Source organism: Gasterosteus aculeatus, chromosome 18, assembly GCF_964276395.1.
Source record: "Gasterosteus aculeatus chromosome 18, fGasAcu3.hap1.1, whole genome shotgun sequence".
Classification (NCBI taxonomy): Eukaryota; Metazoa; Chordata; class Actinopteri; order Perciformes; family Gasterosteidae; genus Gasterosteus; species Gasterosteus aculeatus.
The window spans coordinates 15,877,795-15,895,496 of NC_135706.1; the positions used below are offsets into that span (position 1 = coordinate 15,877,795).

At 49.1% G+C, this 17,702-nt stretch overlaps 1 protein-coding gene across 4 annotated transcripts; it reads left to right on the plus strand.

Annotated features, from left to right (window-relative positions):
- The first annotated feature begins 136 nt into the window (after positions 1–136).
- Positions 137–14,228, plus strand: med23 (mediator complex subunit 23). Of its 4 annotated transcripts, none has more exons than XM_040160495.2 (31): positions 275–479; positions 913–944; positions 1,128–1,215; positions 1,332–1,456; positions 1,549–1,660; positions 1,875–1,973; positions 2,055–2,156; positions 2,271–2,340; positions 2,567–2,679; positions 2,774–2,869; positions 3,530–3,547; positions 6,959–7,165; positions 7,339–7,482; positions 7,647–7,792; positions 7,881–8,126; positions 8,227–8,369; positions 8,513–8,687; positions 9,211–9,374; positions 10,178–10,302; positions 10,375–10,580; positions 10,760–10,940; positions 11,030–11,200; positions 11,281–11,497; positions 11,660–11,769; positions 11,853–11,979; positions 12,230–12,395; positions 12,486–12,558; positions 12,645–12,859; positions 12,944–13,064; positions 13,192–13,323; positions 13,718–14,228. In XM_040160495.2, exons 1-31 carry the CDS (start codon positions 429–431, stop codon positions 13,928–13,930), a joined length of 4,188 nt encoding a protein of 1,395 aa, XP_040016429.2. In that variant the 5' UTR covers positions 275–428; the 3' UTR covers positions 13,931–14,228. The 4 variants fall into 4 exon arrangements, with proteins under 4 accessions (XP_040016430.2, XP_077949811.1, XP_040016429.2 ...); XM_040160497.2 differs by having other exon boundaries at positions 298–479; positions 1,048–1,215; XM_040160496.2 differs by lacking the exon at positions 3,530–3,547 and having other exon boundaries at positions 137–479.
- Positions 14,229–17,702: the final 3,474 nt, after the last annotated feature.

Below are 17,702 nucleotides of genomic sequence, written 5' to 3' on the forward strand. Positions count from 1 at the left end.
TCGTATTTTCATTTCACTTTCTAGATAAAAGTTGGTCTGGATGTGAATGTTTTTTGGGGACTTTTATCTTGATGGTGAAATGCAAATTCACAGAGGTCAACATTAAACTTAACAGCACATTATTTGAGAAATGCCAAGTGTGACTAATCATCGTGAAACCTGTCGATCTTGCGACACAATGATCAAACGTTTTAGTCACACACATGAATGAAGGGCTCGTCTACGCAGCACGGTGCCGAGCGCGAAGCGGAACTCCGCTTCCCGGGTCTGGTGTGCCTACGGATTGTTTACGAGATTGCGCGTTTGGCGGCGCGTTCCCTGGCTGTTAGCATTTAGCTTGTTGGTAGCATTGTCTGAGCCTGCTGAGACGAGAGAGCAGTTTCAGTTGTACGATGGTTCGCTGAAAATTGACCCTCTTTAAAGCAAACATGGCTCTATCGATGGAAACTCAGCTCCAGAGCATCTTCGAGGATGTTGTGGTAATTAGTGTCTTCACTCCCGGCTTTTAAAGCTAGCGTTAGTTAGCATGCCAGACAACGTTAGCCTTATTCTAATTTATGTGCACTATTAAACCTGCTGTGCAAATGAACGACGCAAACAACAACCAATGTTATATACAATTCAAATTAGACTCATGTTGCAGCTAAGAGTGAATCGCTTTTATTGCTGACGTAATGCTAATTTTTCAATACAAATTGAGGTTTTTACAGTTTAGCACAAATGCTGGTTGTGTTTTATGGGGGTCAATGTTGTTTATACAAAGCACCAAACCTCCGTGTTCACTGAGCTACGGACTGCTGAGGCAGCACAGCAGAGAACTGTTGTGATTTTGATCATTGTGAAGCGAGTAGAACGCTGTTAAACAAAACATCTACAAAACATTCATTTGTGATTTCCTTCTCTTTTCATCAGAAAACTGAGATGATAGAAGAGGCCTTCGCTGGGTAAGACGGCTCCAAACACGCTGACCTCTCCTGTTTTGTTGTCAGTAGTGTGACTAGTTGCACAGTAGAAGGTGCAACGTTGACCTGAAGTCGGTTTTCTCAGTTTGTGTTGAAGGAGGTTCAAATGTACACCGTGGAAATGAAGCGCTGGAAGCCTGACATGTCGATCGCGCTGTATTCTAGGATGTTTATGGACACTCCAGAAGATGAGAGGACCAAACTGATCAGCTGTCTGGGAGCCTTCAGGCACTACTGGGGGACTCTGCCGCAGGTGTGCGACAACACGCACACACACACACACACACACACACACACACAGAGATGCTTCCACACGGGACGACCAATGGTTGGCTGGATGTGTCAACTGCCTCCCATGTCTTTCTGCAGGAGTCTCATGAACAGTGTGTGCAGTGGATCGTGCGGTTCATTCACAGCCAGCACAGTCCCAAGAGGATCTCCTTCCTCCATGACTGTCTGGCAATGGCAGTGGAGACCAGTCTGTTACCGCCCAGGTACACACACACACACACACACACTTAAGAAGAACACAAGCATTGCGTGCGCTCTTATTTCTCCTTCTAATCCGCGTCGTCTGTACCTGAAGGATGGTGTGTGTGGCTCTGATCAGCTCGGACAGTTTGGAATGGGAGAGGACGCAGTTGTGGGCCTTAACATTTAAACTGATTCGCAAGATCATTGGAGGAATGGACTACAAGGTCTGACACGCACGAACCCACGAACGCACACACACACACACACATAAACACACACAGCTGAGGTATTCTAATGATAAGACGTCTATCCTTAAAGTTGCATTATTTAAACTTTTCCAGAGGGTTGTGGTTCTTATCCCTGACTGTTGATGTTGGCATCTTCCACCCACCTCCCCGCCCCCCCGATACATTTTCACCTCAAGTGTGTGTTTTTCAGGGTGTTCGAGACCTGTTGAAAGCCGTGCTCGAGAAAATTCAATCCATTCCGACCACCGTCAGCTCGGCTATAGTTCAGCAGCTTCTGGCCGCCCGAGAGGTATTTTTCTTTCTCTTATCGAGAACAATTGTTTGTGATTTGTGTAGCATGCCAACACTTCTCACCCTGTGTACATTGCAGGTGGTGGAGTACATCCTAGACAGAAATGCCTGCCTCCTGCCAGCCTACTTTGCCATCGCAGAAATCAGAAAAATGTATCCAGAAGGACAGCTATCACACTGGGTGAGGTCACGTTTCTAGTGTCTGTGTGTGTGTGTGTGTGCGCGCGCACACTTGCTTTTGTCATGTCATGGTTACTAATTTGTCTTTTCCCCCCTCTCCTTCTCTGTTGTGTAGCTTCTAGGCAGTTTGATATCAGACTTTGTGGACAGTTTCAGACCCACAGCCAGAATCAACTCCATCTGCGGTGAGCGACTCATCAACACACCGATGCAATTTTTATTGTTCTCCAGAGTTCTTGTTCTTCGTAAAAACCTTTACTGAGGCGATTCCTTTTTTCAAGCCAAAATGTGGTGAAAGAGAACTGAATGTCTGTGGCCAACTCGGCCTTTTTGCATGCCGTAGAGTCACGTGTTCATAGTACACCTCACATGCTACATGTTTAGCCGGTCCATGTGTGAACGTGTCCGCAGGTCGGTGCAGCTTGTTACCAGTGGTGAATAACAGCGGGGCCATCTGTAACTCCTGGAAATTAGACCCCACTAATCTCCACTTCCCTCTGAGAGGCATGCTGCCGTTCGACAAGGTATCGGGGTAACATCTGTGCTGCGCATCCACTTACACACGTTCTCAAAAGCAGTATTAGATTGTATGTTTGTTTTTTGTAATCTTCCTTGTAGGACCTGTTTGAGCCGCAGACGGGCTTGCTGCGTTACGTATTAGAACAGCCATATTCGAGAGAAATGGTGTGCAACATGTTAGGACTCAACAAGCAGGTACGGCAGCCCCTTCTGCTCCTTTGCTCCTGTAGCAGACCCCCGATCCCCCCTCACTGCTCCCCTTACCGCCTCTTAAGCTACCCTCACTTTTCTGTTTTCCACTTCTCGTCTTTTTGTTCTTTTCCCCCTTCACTCGTTCTTCGACCTCATCGTATTCATGCTCTTTCCGTTTGTTTGTTCTCACCCGGTTTATAAATCTTCATATTCCTCATTTTTAGTTTTCTTGTGTGTCGTCCCGACCCGGTTCAGTTTCTTTTTAACACGCTCTCCTCCCTGGTTGCCCTGGTAACACGGCTGTAATAGACAACATGTAAAGCAAGCCGATGAAGTGAGCCTGACACATAATGCACTGGTGTTTGTTTTCCCTGTTGGGTTCGTGCAGTTCCAACTCAGCCCAGCTCCCAGTCTGACCAGCGCTCAGGAAGCAATAATCCACCATCTCATTTTCAATACAAACAAATAACCCGCAAGCTAGTTGATCTGTTTGGAATCGGCCGAGTTGATGCTAACTGTGCTGAACGGACAATGAAGCACCTCGCCCCGTAGTCACCTCTCTCTCTCTCCTCCCCCCCTCTGTTTCCTTCTCCTTCCTCCTTTGTTTCTCTCTCTTTTGTCCTGTTGTTGTGTTTGTCTGTCTCTCTGCCATGCGCTCTCTAGACTCTGAACATTGCCCAGGTATGTCGTTGTTTCTCTTCCCGGTCAGCCGACCCACCAACTAATCCGCCCATTGGACGCTTAGCTTTCTCATTTTGTTTTGTTTAATGGAACGTCGATGTCATAGAAATGGGGAAAACTTTGATTGAGTGAAGAGAAGCGACAGAGCTTGAGATGGTCACAGCAGGGCTTTGCAGATACTCGGTAGAGAGAAAGATGCAGACAAAGAAACACTGGGAAGGTGCACAAAGTCTGATGTGTTCATCCATTTTCATTAATCACTGCAAAGTAATGAGCGAATAGTTGCATCCGTTAAAGTGCACAATGCTGTAAAATGTATTCATTGACGCCTCAGATGGCCAATATTTATTTGTTAATATCCAATATGTGTTCGTAAGAGCCTATGATTTCTGGGTAAAGCAAGTAATCCCTCCCTGATAAAAGTCCTGTGAAATGATCAAACTGAGGGCTTTTATAAGTGGGAAACAATCCGTTACTAACTGATCACCTTAAATGCCAGCAGCAATATTTATTAACATTGGAATTGTTTGTTATTTGGTTATGTTGACGTTGAATATTATTTAATATTCTCTAATCTATCTCTCTGCACCCGAGGCCCAATTCTTTTAGCACCCGTAGACTTTCCTTAATGTCACCCGAGCTGGCTGACACTGATCGATGGATAGTGAGCGACAGATCGGTGTTTTTTTAGCCTTCGGTTCCAGCTGACCAGCCGGCGTGAAGTATTTCTGATTGAAACCCTGCTGTTGACGTTTCCGGTCCTGCTGCACTGCATGTTTGAATGTACTCTGGTCCCTGCCTGTTGTTGGTGAGGTCGTCTGGTGTCTCAACCCTACGCTGCTTCCCGTCCTGCCGACCTGAGCGACACCGTTCGGTTCATCGGTGGTGTTGACTCATAAAGCGTTAAGAGTCCATCACGCTCATGAACATTTTGATTGAAATGCACTGCATTACCCGGCCAGTCGACCGGCTGTCCTTCTGCATCATTACCAGCGTGTTTCTTCTCACAGGCTTTGTGAGGTGGTGGATCACAGTGAACTGACAACTTGTGCCATCCAGTTCTTAATTGCATAAAGGAAAATGATAAAGGCTTGGTGAATTAGTGGTGTGTAATTTGTATCGTCTTATACTCTATAGTTATCTGTATCCAGAGGGCGCCTCTTGTCTTCCCTGCATTGCAAAGGAGGGGAACTTCTGTTATTACAAAGTTCACTTTTAAGCAGTGCTTAAATTCACATTGTATGAGGACAGAAAGTTAAAAAAAATATATATCAAAAAGCCAAATGTTTCTGAAACTGGTAAGTTTTTGATCAGGGTTTTGGCCGGGTCGGCCGATGAGTCATTCTGACTGGCCGGCTGAGTGAACTCTGACCTTTGCTCTGTGCGGTTGCCGTGGCCCATTTATGATTATTATTTTTTCCCCCCAGTTTGCATCAGCTGAGCAGTTTTTCCTTGTTCCTTGATGGCGCTGAGCCGCTGGGCGTTAATGATCTACTGTGAGCAGCTTCTCTGAACAAGACCTTTCCAGTGATCGAACAGGGCTGATATTATTTAAGATAATTAAAATCTACATAAATACATGACCGGAGGATTAAAAGCTGAATAACTTTTGAATATTTCCTCCAATAACGTGATTGTTCTCTGCTCCTCGCATAATTGGATCACCTCTTTTAGCAATACGTTCTACTCTGAGTGGCATTTAAATCTAAAGGTCCGTCACCTCTTGAGCAAACAACACGCTCTTCAAAACAGCGAGTCTGAAATACAGCAGCACATGTTTACCCTTAACAGCTGATCACCCAGCTGATAACCAGATACTTACGGTGAGAACGTGACCTTGAGATGTATTTGCCCCCGGCACACATCGCGCTGCTATTGGTCGACTTGGCCTGTCTGTCGAAGCGCTGTGTCGCAAGCCGGCCGCACTGTTGTGGTTTCACTGTTGCTAGGAGACTTCAGGTTAGCCGTCGGGCTAATATTGGGGGATATTCCCGTGGATCTCTCTCTCTCTCTCTCTCCCTTTTTGTCTTCTCTCGCCCTCCTTACTGCACGTGGTGCGTGTTCGTGTGAGTGTGTGTTTGCTGGCAGAGGAAGTGAAGTTCAGCCCAATCACAACTGCTCCCGAACCCGTGAGCCTGCATGCGGCGCCGTGTTCTCTGCTACGTTGTTGCTGCCGTGGCGTTGGGTTTCTTTTGCTTACGTCGTGTGTCCGCTGTGTGCAAACGGCCTCCGTTGAGTCCCTTACGGCGGCAGCCGCTGCCGAACTTAAACGCTCCTTCTGTCTGTCTGTCTTTCCCATCTTTTTGAGTGAGTAATGGCGTCCAGTACTGAGCAAGAACTCTGCAGGCGGCAGCCACTATGTAATTAATATAATCGCTATCGGGCAATTTCCCACCAAAGAGGGACATTTTCTATCAAATGTCTTCAGCTGCATTTAATATTTAGATTATTAATATTGCAGAAAACAAAAATATGTGAGAATATGCCTCTTGTTAATCCGTCTTGCTGTCACGATCCGCCCCCCTCCATCCATGTTCTCTTTTAAATCCCTTCCCTCCTTCCCTTTCTTCACCCCCTCTTTCCCTCATTGTTGTTGCTCAATGAGGTTCACACATTGTGTTGTTTTATAGGGAAACGTTGGGTTCATTCCAGAAAAAAAAACAGTAATACTGAAATTCTGCTTTCAGTTTTACGATGTATTTGCACGCACGTTTTTTCAACCACATCTTCTTTCCTTATTCATATCGGCCGTGCACGTTAATGTGCTAACAATTAAGTGCGGCTGTGTTTAAACATGCAGGATAAAACAAATGATATCCTCGTGTTTGTGTTTTTGTCGGATTAGCTTGCAGTTGGGTGCTAATTGGCTGCCGTGTGTTGATTCTCGAACATCGTCCAAGCACCTGAACCCTCCTCTGTGACGGATCTTCCTCCTCCACTTAAAAACCTTCTAGTGAGGCCGACACCGGGCGATTTGGCAAATAACTTTCTGGTTCCAAAAGTACAACCTGGAGCTCAGCGGACACTTGAGTGTAGAACGCGTTTGTACGCAAACAGAGAGATTCCCAGGGAGAGGAAGGGGATGAAGGTCAGCGTGGAGGTCACAGATGAACCCAGCTGACGGAGGCAGGAAGGAGATGCTGTCCTGCATGCGGGGATGGGAGGAGCTTTTCTGTCTGTCAATGTCTGAACAATTGTTCATCATTTACATGAAAATGTGCATTTGAAGTAATTTAACCATGTTCTCTCCCTCCCTCTGTCCTTCTTTCTTCCTCTCCCTCTTTCCCGTGTGTCTCCCGTCTCTGTCCTCGGACGTCTTTCCCTCCCTCTCTCCGTTTAACTCTCTCTCTCTCTCGTGCCCACTTTTTTCCCCGTCCCCCCTCTTTAACGCTCCCGTCCTCCCCCCGTCAGCACAAGCAGCGCTGCCCGGTGCTGGAGGAGCAGCTGGTGGACCTGGTGGTGTACGCCATGGAGCGCTCCGAGACCGAGGAGCACTTCGACGCCGACATCGGGGGAACCAGCCAGCTGCTGTGGCAGCACCTCTCCTCCCAGCTCATCTTCTTTGTGTTGTTTCAATTCGCCAGCTTCCCCCACATGGTGCTGTCGTTGCATCAGAAGGTAAGAGGCGGGGCGGATGGCGTGGGGAGGAGGAGCAACAAGTTAGTGACTGAGTATAAGAGTCGGTAAACGGCCGCTGACGCGTCAACCAGAAGCCTCACTAATGAGACGCTTTGCCTCGTTTCGGGGCCGACTGACGTGACCCCCGTTGTTGGGGTTCTCTGTCTCTGTAGCTCGCCGGTCGGGGTCTGATAAAAGGGAGGGACCACCTGATGTGGGTCTTGCTGCAGTTCATATCCGGGAGCATTCAGAAGAACGCCCTGGCGGATTTCCTGCCCGTCATGAAGCTTTTCGACCTGCTTTACCCAGAAAAAGAGGTACACATCTGCCGAGCACTGGTTTCCTGTTGCTGTCATCGTTGCCACTGCCCCATTTAGTCGTGGTGAACGTTTTGGTTGGGCTAGCAGAAGAAAGAGTGGCAGTGCTGGTCCTCAGAATTGATTCTACAGTGGATATTTTGTCTGTAATCACCCCCCCACAGTGTATTCCAGTTCCAGACATCAACAAGCCCCAGTCCACTCACTCCTTCGCCATGACCTGCATCTGGATCCACCTGAACCGCAAAGCTCAGAACGACAACTCCAAACTGCAGATACCCATTCCACACTCGCTGAAGCTGCACCACGAGTACGCTTCTTTAATTAGAGGATCCTGAAATCAACCTGAAACCAAAGCGCTTCACCCGGTTAATAGTCTGCCCCCTCCTGCCTGTTAGGTTCCTCCAGCAGTCGCTGCGTAACAAGACTCTGGGAATGTCCGACTACAAGATCGCCCTGCTGTGCAACGCCTACAGCACCAACTCCGACTGCTTCACCCTGCCCATGGGCGTCCTGGTGGAGACCATCTACGGAAACGGAGCCATGAGGATCAACCTGCCGGGCACCAACTGCATGGCGTCGGGCTCGGTCACGCCGCTGCCCATGAACCTGCTGGACTCGCTCACAGTGCACGCCAAGATGAGGCAAGGCCACGCCCACGAAACCCCCCCAAAAGGATGTGAGGAAGATTCAAAGGAGAAAATCCAACAACGTGTCTGTTTTTTTTTCCCTCCCTGCATTTAGTCTGATCCACAGTATTGCCACCCGGGTAATAAAGTTGGCCCAGGCCAAATCCAGCATCACCCTGGCGCCGGCACTGGTGGAAACGTACAGCCGACTGTTGGTCTACATGGAGATCGAGTCCCTGGGCATCAAAGGGTTCATCAGTGAGTCACAGCAGCATTCTGCACGCCGCCCTCGACTGTCACAGGGGCGTCGCAGCCTCCTCCCGCTCGACCCCCGTCTGACTTCAATTCAGTTTCATCCCTAGCGGACTGACTGACGCGTCACTCTCTCTCCGTTCCTTCAGGTCAGCTGCTGCCTAACGTGTTCAAGTCTCACGCGTGGGGAATCCTGCACACGTTGCTGGAGATGTTCAGCTACCGGATGCACCACATCCAGCCGCACTACCGAGTCCAGCTTTTGAGTCACCTGCACAGCCTGGCTGCCGTGCCTCAGACCAACCAGAACCAGCTGCATCTGTGGTAATGGGATCACATATGCAACATACACAACGCAGAAAGTCAACATTTGTCCTTTAAGTTTAAATTCAAGCGCCTGCAGCCGGACTCGTGACACAGTCAAATGAATGCGAAGAACCGCAAAAGGACTCCGGAGAAGCCAGTTTTCTATTCACTGTTACACATCATCAGAGGTGGCGTCTTACAGTTTAAGGATGGAATACCGCGTCCTGTTCTCGGAAACTGCTGCTGGCACTTACAGATTTCCGTTTGATGAGTCCTGAAATATCTCTTTAGAGGTCAAATGAGTCTCTTTCCATGGTATTAAGTCCATTAGATGAAATGAGTCATTAAATGATACGTTTGGATATTACAATTACCGTTTATATGGCGGTTTGTAGTACAATGCAGCACCTGGCTGAACATTCGCTTTACGACGTAATTTACTGCAAAGATTCTGTATGATTTTGCACATGTGTTCTTAATTAATTAACATTGTGAGCGTCCGTCATCGTCCACCGCGCCGTCTTTCTGTCTCCGTCCCCAGCGTCGAGAGCACGGCTCTGCGGCTGATCACGGCTTTGGGAAGTTCAGAGGTGCAGCCGCAGTTCACGCGCTTCCTCAGCGACCCGAAGACGGTTCTGTCCGCCGAGTCCGAAGAGCTGAACCGGGCCCTGATCCTCACTCTGGCCAGAGCCACGCACGTCACAGGTAGACCTCCTGCTTCCACTTGATGAGCTTCCACTTTCTTTGGTTTTGGCTAAGAGGACTGTAAGTGTTTGTGTGTATAATATATATATATATATATATATATATATAAATATAAATATAAATATAGTGTGTGTGTGTGAAAGGTCATCTTTTTATCATTGCGAGGCCCAAATACATGCAAAGCCTCCCAATGTAACACATTTTACTGTTAATTATGCTGTTTGCAGGAAGTAAAGACTAACAAATTGTAGCACTTAAATTGTACTTGTAACGTCACTCATCTACAGCAAATTGTAAATTGGCTTATTTGAGGAAATTGCACTTTCTTGTTTCTTGCTCTCCTGAGTTTGTACCCTATGGTTGAATGCACTTATTGTACGTCGCTTTGGATAAAAGCGTCAGCTAAATGACATGTAAAGTGAATGGAGACTGAAATCCGTGTCCTTTTGTCACATTCCATTCGTAAAAAGGTTTCTTTTGCCAAATTAAAAATAGTCATCAGGATGTTCAGACATTTTTGCGTTAGAAGATCCACAGAGACCTTCGCAGTCTCGCAGTCCTGCTGGAGGAGCTGCACCTCCACCCGGAGCTTCTGCAACCAGCAGGTGGGGCTGTGAGGCGTTGACAGGTTCTATGTGCCGGGATGTGTAGCTGAACAGAGCCGTGTAGAAGCCTTGTGCAACCTTCCGGTCGGTCGCTTTTCTTTGCAGTTGTGCATGTTACCTTCACCTGTACGCCCGTTTCCCCAAATCCCCTCCACCACGTCCTGGTTCTTTAGTTGCCTGCTTTGTGTCTTTGTGTAGACTTCTTCACGGGGTCCGACTCCATCCACGGGACGTGGTGCAAAGACATCCTGCAGACCATCATGAACTTCACGCCGCATAACTGGGCCTCGCACACGCTCTCCTGCTTCCCTGCTCCTCTACAGGTGCTGTTCACTCGGGCTTGAATTTCACCGCAGACCAGATGCATCAAGACCTTTTCTCTCTCTGTCTCGCAGGCGTTCTTCAAACAGAACAATGTTCCGCAGGAGTCTCGGTTCAACCTGAAGAAGAACGTGGAAGAGGAGTACAGAAAGTGGAAGTCCATGGCCAACGAGAATGACATCATCACCCACTTCTCCATGCAGGGCTCGCCCCCCCTCTTCCTCTGCCTGCTGTGGAAGATGCTGCTGGAGACGGACCACATCAACCAGATAGGCTTCAGGTATCGTCGCGCTTTCGCACTCAAACATGTGTTTATTAGACACCCCGACAGACGCCGCGTAACATTCAACGTCTTCCCACTGATGTCCAGGCGTTGTGTTAAAGCTAATTGGCCCGAGAATGCATGAGTGCCTCCGTTGAGACGACGCGCCAACGGCCGCCTGGCTCTGTGTCCCGCAGGGTCTTGGAGCGCATCGGGGCTCGTGCACTGGTGGCTCACGTTCGGACATTCGCGGACTTTCTCGTCTACGAGTTTTCGACGTCGGCCGGCGGGCAGCAGCTCAACAAGTGCATTGAAATACTCAACGACATGGTCTGGAAATACAACATAGTCACCCTGGACCGGCTCATCTTGTGTCTGGTGAGGAGACGCGTGCGTGTGTGTGTCTGTTTGTGTGTGTGTGTGTTTGTGTGTGTGTGTTTCTCACTTCCCTCTTCCTCCGCGTGCAGGCGATGCGCAGCCACGAGGGCAACGAGGCCCAGGTGTGCTACTTCATAATCCAGCTGCTGCTGCTGAAGCCCAACGACTTCCGGAACCGGGTCAACGACTTCGTCAAGGAGAACGCTCCCGAGCACTGGCTGCAGAGCGACTGGCACAACAAGCACATGAGCTACCACAAGGTACGCGGCGGTTGGGCCGAGCCCGTTAAAAACCGCAGCCCAGGACCCGAGTTGACGATGGCGGTCGTGTCTTTTAACAGAAGTACCCAGAGAAGCTGTACTTCGAGGGACTCGCGGACCAAGTCAACCCTCCCATGCAACTGCAGCCTCAGTACCTGCCCATCTACTTTGGCAACGTGTGCCTGCGCTTCCTGCCCGTCTTTGACATCGTCATCCACCGCTTCCTGGAGCTGCTTCCCGTCTCCAAGTCTCTAGAAACGCTGCTGGACCATCTGGGAGGGCTGTACAAGTTCCACGGTGAGTGCGGTTCACCTGAAGTGCACCCAGATGAAAGAGTGAGCGGCTCCGAGACACAAGAGATGAATGGCGTGGCTCAAAATGGCGGGAAGGACGTGAATCAGACGCGTGAGCCAGCGTGTGTGCACACTGATGCGTATTGACTCCTGGGTTTGTGTGCAGACCGCCCGGTCACCTACCTGTACAACACACTTCACTACTACGAGCGGCACCTGAGAGACAGAACCAACCTGAAGAGAAAACTGGTGCACGCAATCATGTCTTCCCTGAAGGTAGGTACACTATATATTTACATATATATTTGAATATAATTCGCATGTAATGTAATTAGTAACTTCTATTATTATTTTCCCAGGACAACCGCACTCCGGGCTGGTGCCTGAGTGAAACCTATCTGAAGTTTGGCATGAACGCCAGAGAGGACAACGTGTGGCTCCCCGACGACACCTACTACTGCAAGCTGATAGGCCGCCTGGTGGACAATATCCTTCATTACCGCCCCCCTGTGGGTGGAGCCGCGCTCTCCTCTTAACGCCCCTTGATACTGGCTAATGAAAAGCGGCCGCGCGGTACCTGAATAGCACGCCTACCTCTCTGCCGATGCTTCCAGTCTCCCTTTAATTCAATGTCGTTGGATTGCAGCCGACGTTGCTCTCGCGGGTCGGGAGTCATTAAGACCGGGACGCGTCGCACGTCCATTGAACGTGGTTTTCCTCCCTAACTCCCCGTCACCCATGGCCGGCAAGTCCCCGGGTCCCTTCCCCAACTGCGACTGGAGGTTCAACGAGTTCCCCAACCCCGCGGCCCACGCGCTGCACGTCACCTGCGTGGAGCTGATGGCGTTGGCCGTGTCGGGCAAAGACGTCGGCAACGCTCTGCTCAATGTCGCCTTAAAGAGGTACGGAAGGACTGCAGCCCCCGGGAAGGTCATGGAGCGTTTATGGGGTGTTTGTTACTCCGCTGAGTTAGAACGTCTGTCTCCTTCCAGCCAACCTCTGGTTCCCCGGGAGAACATCACGGCGTGGATGAACGCCATCGGGCTCGTGATAACCGCACTTCCCGTAAGAATACACACTCACTAAAAGTCTTCACGGTGCTCAACTGTTTGATGAATTCACGCCGCGCTTCCCCCCCCCCCCCCCCCCAGGAGCCCTACTGGATCGTCCTCCACGACCGCATCGTGTCGGTGATCGGCTCTCCGGTGCTGACGTCGGAGACGGAGTGGGCGGGTTATCCCTTCGCCCTGCTGGACTTCACCGCGTGCCACCAGAGCTACAGCGAGATGAACTGCAGCTACGTGCTGGCGTTGGCGCACGCCGTGTGGCACCACTCGTCCATCGGGCAGCTGTCTCTGATCCCAAAGTAAGGAGGCCTTCTTCCTCGGCCCCCCTCCCCCCCCCACCCTCAGTCGCCGCATCATTTCCGCGTTTGTTTCATCGTGTGAAGGTTCCTGTCGGAGACGCTGAAGCCCATCGTGCAGACGGAGTTCCAGCTGCTGTACGTGTATCACCTGGTGGGGCCGTTCCTGCAGCGCTTCCAGCAGGAGAGGACGCGCTGCATGCTGGAGGTACCGGCACGGGCGCAATAATTAACATTTGTACATTTATTAAGTTTACAGGTTACATCAAATTCAACCGACGAATCTTCACGGTGAAACTGCTGACTTGTGGAATGTGCGTCTCCGGGCGTTTCAGATCGGCGTGGCGTTCTACGAGATGCTCCAGGCGGTGGACCAGCACTGCCACCACCTCAGCTACATGGACCCCATCTGTGACTTCCTGTACCACATTAAGTACATGTACACCGGGGACAGCGTGAAGGAGCAGGTGAGCGTCTCTCATTAAAATGTGACATTTCAAACGGAGACCTTCGCCAGAGCGACTTTAATCAAGACGAACCGCCGGCTCCCCGGGAGACCGTTTTATTTATTCCTTTAATTTAGCATTTTTAGCTCAAATCTGTCACCTCCTGTGCAGCAGGAAACGTCCCCACTGGTGTCCACAGTTAATTGGGGTGGATTAGGGTATCGCTCTGTGGCGCTTCGGGGGGTGGGACCAGTGAAATTCATTTCAAAAGACAAAGCTGGAAAAGGGGGTGAGGTGTGTTTTTGAGCAACGAGGTTCAAAAACATCGATGTTGCATCGATGAGCCTGATGCACGTTGACCCGGTAATTAATCTGTGTATTAAAAACCTCCATCTCTCCCCCCGTCGTGCTGCAGGTAGAGAAGATAATCATGACTTTGCGTCCGGCCATGAAGTTGCGGCTGCGCTTCATCACACACAGCAGCCTGATAGAGACTTCGTCATCGGCCGCCGCCGCCGCCTCCTCCTCCTCCGCACCTCAGGCGCCCGCCTCCTCGCTGTCAGCGTCCTCCGCCGCCGCCGCCGTCGCCTCGCCCTCCTCCACGCAGCGCGCGCACACGCCCATGTAGGTCAACTCAGGGTCACAATGATGACGGGAAACTTTCCAGATCGCAAATCAACCTCACAGTTTTCCTTGAGTTGGAGTTTTGTCAAAGTAAGAATTGAAAATGTTTAGTACATTTATCAAATTGACAAAATCTCAACTCCTTTGCCCGAATTCATTGGCAGTGATTTATTTAAAGTCTCTATGAAGTGGCTGCTGATAACATTTCCTGTTAATATCATGGCATCTTTTTTTATTTCTGTTTGTAGGCAACTTTTATATTGTACATTATTGCTGGTTAATTAAAGATTTCGGTAATCAAAGTTTGGCTTCTGATTGACGCTTTCTGCTGCAGACAAATCTCAAGTGATCTGATGTGTCGTCTGACAGGCTTAGATCCCGCCCCCAAAACGCTCGTCTCTCACACTCGGACGTCTCACGAGCTCCACAACCCAACTTTCCGAAGTCTGAGCCAGACTCCGTGGTCCTACTGGTCCTACTGGTCTGGAATAACGCGTTGGGAGTCGGGCAGAGATGCTCTGCAGACCCCGACTGTCTTTCTGCCAGACGGATCTCTGTGAACAATCCGCTGGTTTAGTTTGTTTGGAAACAGAAGCTTTGAGCCAAGAACACTCGGGATCTGGGAGTTTTGCCACACTTGGAACGTGAGAGACTTGTTTCCAGATCCCGGTGGCATATTTATAGGATCAGCGAATCAATGTTGGGTTGAAAGCTGCCGTAGAAAGCATTAAAGTATTAGGTCAAAAACTGTCATGGAAAAAAAAAGGAAATATATTTAGTTGATAAATGTTGTGGAAAAAGAGTCAAAACTTATTTGAACGGATGATGTCATAGAAATAAAAGTCAAATATTTGATTGAGAGATTTCATAGAAGCAAAAAACCTGAGATTAAATATTAAGTTGAAAAATGTCTAAAAATATTACTTAAACAAAAAAGTTAAACAAATATAAGGTTAAATGTCACGAAAAAAATAAATTTATATATATATTCCGTTGTAAAAGAAAATACTGGATGTAAAAAATGTTTAATTTATGACATAAATTTATAAAAGAAAAAGAGAAAGTCGAGAACAGCAGGTCCAAGAGTACTGAAGGAAAATAGTGTGTCACAAGAGTTAAGTGTCCCCCCCCCCCCTCCATCCTCCTCCTCCCTAATCCACGCTCCAACTCCATCGTCTCACGTGCATCTCCACTCTCGTTGCCCTGAGCACCGTTTCTGAATCCTGATGAAATACGGAGAAGAAAAACAAAGTTAAGACCAATAATCAATCATTGCTGCTTCTAATTACATTCTGCCTTCACCGGCTCGGCTGTAACCGAATCAAGCAGCATTACGAGACGCTGAAGTGCATCAGAGACCAGCTCATCCCTCCGGATCTCCATCGCGATGACGCTGCGGATGTAAAGCTCCCCTTGAACTCCTGGTGGCGTTTTGAGGAGAGCGGCTCCACGCAATGAAGGATGGACTGACCACGCGCCGCCTGATATCACCTCCGCTCTTCATTCGAGCTTCATGTAGGTCAACCGTGGTTTAATCACATCGCACACTTACGCGATGCCGCGTGCCGCGTGCGTTTTAATCCCCCTCTCCTGCGGGTTATGAGTCACCGGCTGAGATGTAGGTCAGCGTTAAACTCGGGCCCCAAATGCAACGCGGCAAGGCGGAGGCCCGTGGGATGCAGGGGAGGTTGTGTATCGTACGTCGTGTGGGAAGTCTGTGTAAATATAACGACGCTGCTCGTGAGGCTCAGTGGCTGCAGATGGATTGGTACTAAAAAAACAGGAAGAATTGATTTCTATCTGTTGCAGTAAAAGATTATTACTCACAAACAAGATGCGGGCGAAGAAGAGGAGGCTCCTTCGAAACTGTGTGTGTGTGTGTGTGTGTGTGTGTGTGTGTGTGTGTGTGTGTGTGTGTGTGTTGATCTCCTGACTCCATCATCCTGAATCTCGTCTGAAGATCTTTTTGTTGACAAGGAGACAGACAGAGGAAGAGGAGGAGGAGGAGGAGGGTGACGTGAGAGGAGCAGGTGTGAAGGGAGCCGATGGATTGACCGGAGGGACGGAGACGCGTTCGTCCCGGGTGTTGATTGTTGTCCTTCAAGGCACACAAATAAATAATAGACACACGCTGCTCAGAGACACAAAACACAGCAGAAATAAACAATAGAAATGAAGCAGGTGTGTGTGTGTGTGTGTGTGTGTGTGTGTGTGTGTGTGTGTAAAACTGGACAGAGAAATGATGACAGAAAGGAAGTAATTACTGACATAATTGCAAGTGACGGCACCGTAATCCTGATTTCCGGAGACGGAGACGAGGAGAAACAGCGTCTGCGTGAACCCGCATGAGCTAAGCTCCCCGAGCAGATACCACCCGATGAAGGCCGAAGCGTCGATCGGATCAAGAGGAACAAGTGGGCCGTCTCGTGTGCTGACAGAACACAGTGAAAGCAGCACGCTTACAAACTGATGTGCAGACAATAATTATTCCAACGCGACGACAGAAATCCGTCATTTCCACGCAGGTGAGCAGCTGACTGGAGCTTTAAAGCGTCACGCGCGCAGAAGAAGAACTCGGAGGTCGACCGTGATGACGACAGAAATCGCCCTGCTTCGTGTCTCTGTTTTATTTCCTGGGCTCAGTCAGCGCTGGTGACTCGTTTCTGTGAGGTCACGGGTTTGATTACACAGCCACGTTGTTTGGACCCGCCCGTCCCCGTTGGGACAAACGGTCAACGTCCACCTCGAGACCCGCCGTCTCCTTCGGGACAATCTGCAAATCAGAATCAACGCTGCACCTTTGTGGCTTCGTGGCTGATGTTTGCTGGATGTGTGTGTGCGTGTGTGTGTGTGCGTGTGTGTGCGTGTGTGTGTGCCACTAATGGGGATCAGATCGGTCAGCTTTTTATGAAGCTGACTTTTATCCTGAATGAGGGAAAGTGGAGCACTGAAGGATTATTATTATTATTATTAGGAGTCTTTCATGGTGGCGTCATGAAGAAAACTCTGCATGAAGGTTTCATTTACATGAGACCACATGAGCTCTAAAAAGGCTTTTTCTTGGCTTATAATTAGTATATCAGCTGCCTATTAACACGGGCAGTGAATCAGACACGTCTGGTCAGTAACTCAACACACACACACACACACACGCACACACACATACACACACACACACACACGATGTGCAGCACTGATTGACACAGTCGACATAAATCACAACCTGAAGGCATCAGATAAGAATGTTAAGACCTCGGGAAGAAGACGAGACACGAAAGCCAACCATCGATAAAAACCTCGGCTTCCTTTTCATGTCGCCATCTTCCTGTTTCTAATCATAACGCAACCCACACAAAGCCACAATGGCTGCACACGCACACACACACACACACACCATCCATGGCTTATCTCCTGCTCAGAACACACAGGCGGTTTCCAGGATGACACGTTGAGCAGGTTGCTGACTGGGTTTGAAAATCCGCCTGTTAATGATTCTGTCAGACTTCATACAAGCGATCAGTCACATTCAAGCCGCAGCCTTTCAAACGTTTACTCAGAGTGGGGATTTATTGCTGTGGCTGCAGGGATCGTTTCTAAAAGCAGCTTCTCATGAGCCTCCGGACAGCCGATAAACACTTCTAAACAATTCATATAATAGAAAATAAAAACAGGCATTAAGTTCACTTAAGATGAATTACATAAGCAAGTAGATCTTGTTACGGTGCAACGAGGAAACACTGAAGGTACAGAATCAATAGTGATATTAAGAGTCTAAT

Coding starts and splice junctions, on each gene's coding strand:
- med23 (XM_040160495.2), top strand. CDS start 429: ATGGCTCTATCGATGGAAACTCAGCTCCAGAGCATCTTCGAGGATGTT. Junction 7,483..7,646: donor TGCTTTACCCAGAAAAAGAG/GTACACATCTGC, acceptor ACCCCCCCACAG/TGTATTCCAGTTCCAGACAT. Junction 12,396..12,485: donor CTCAATGTCGCCTTAAAGAG/GTACGGAAGGAC, acceptor GTCTCCTTCCAG/CCAACCTCTGGTTCCCCGGG.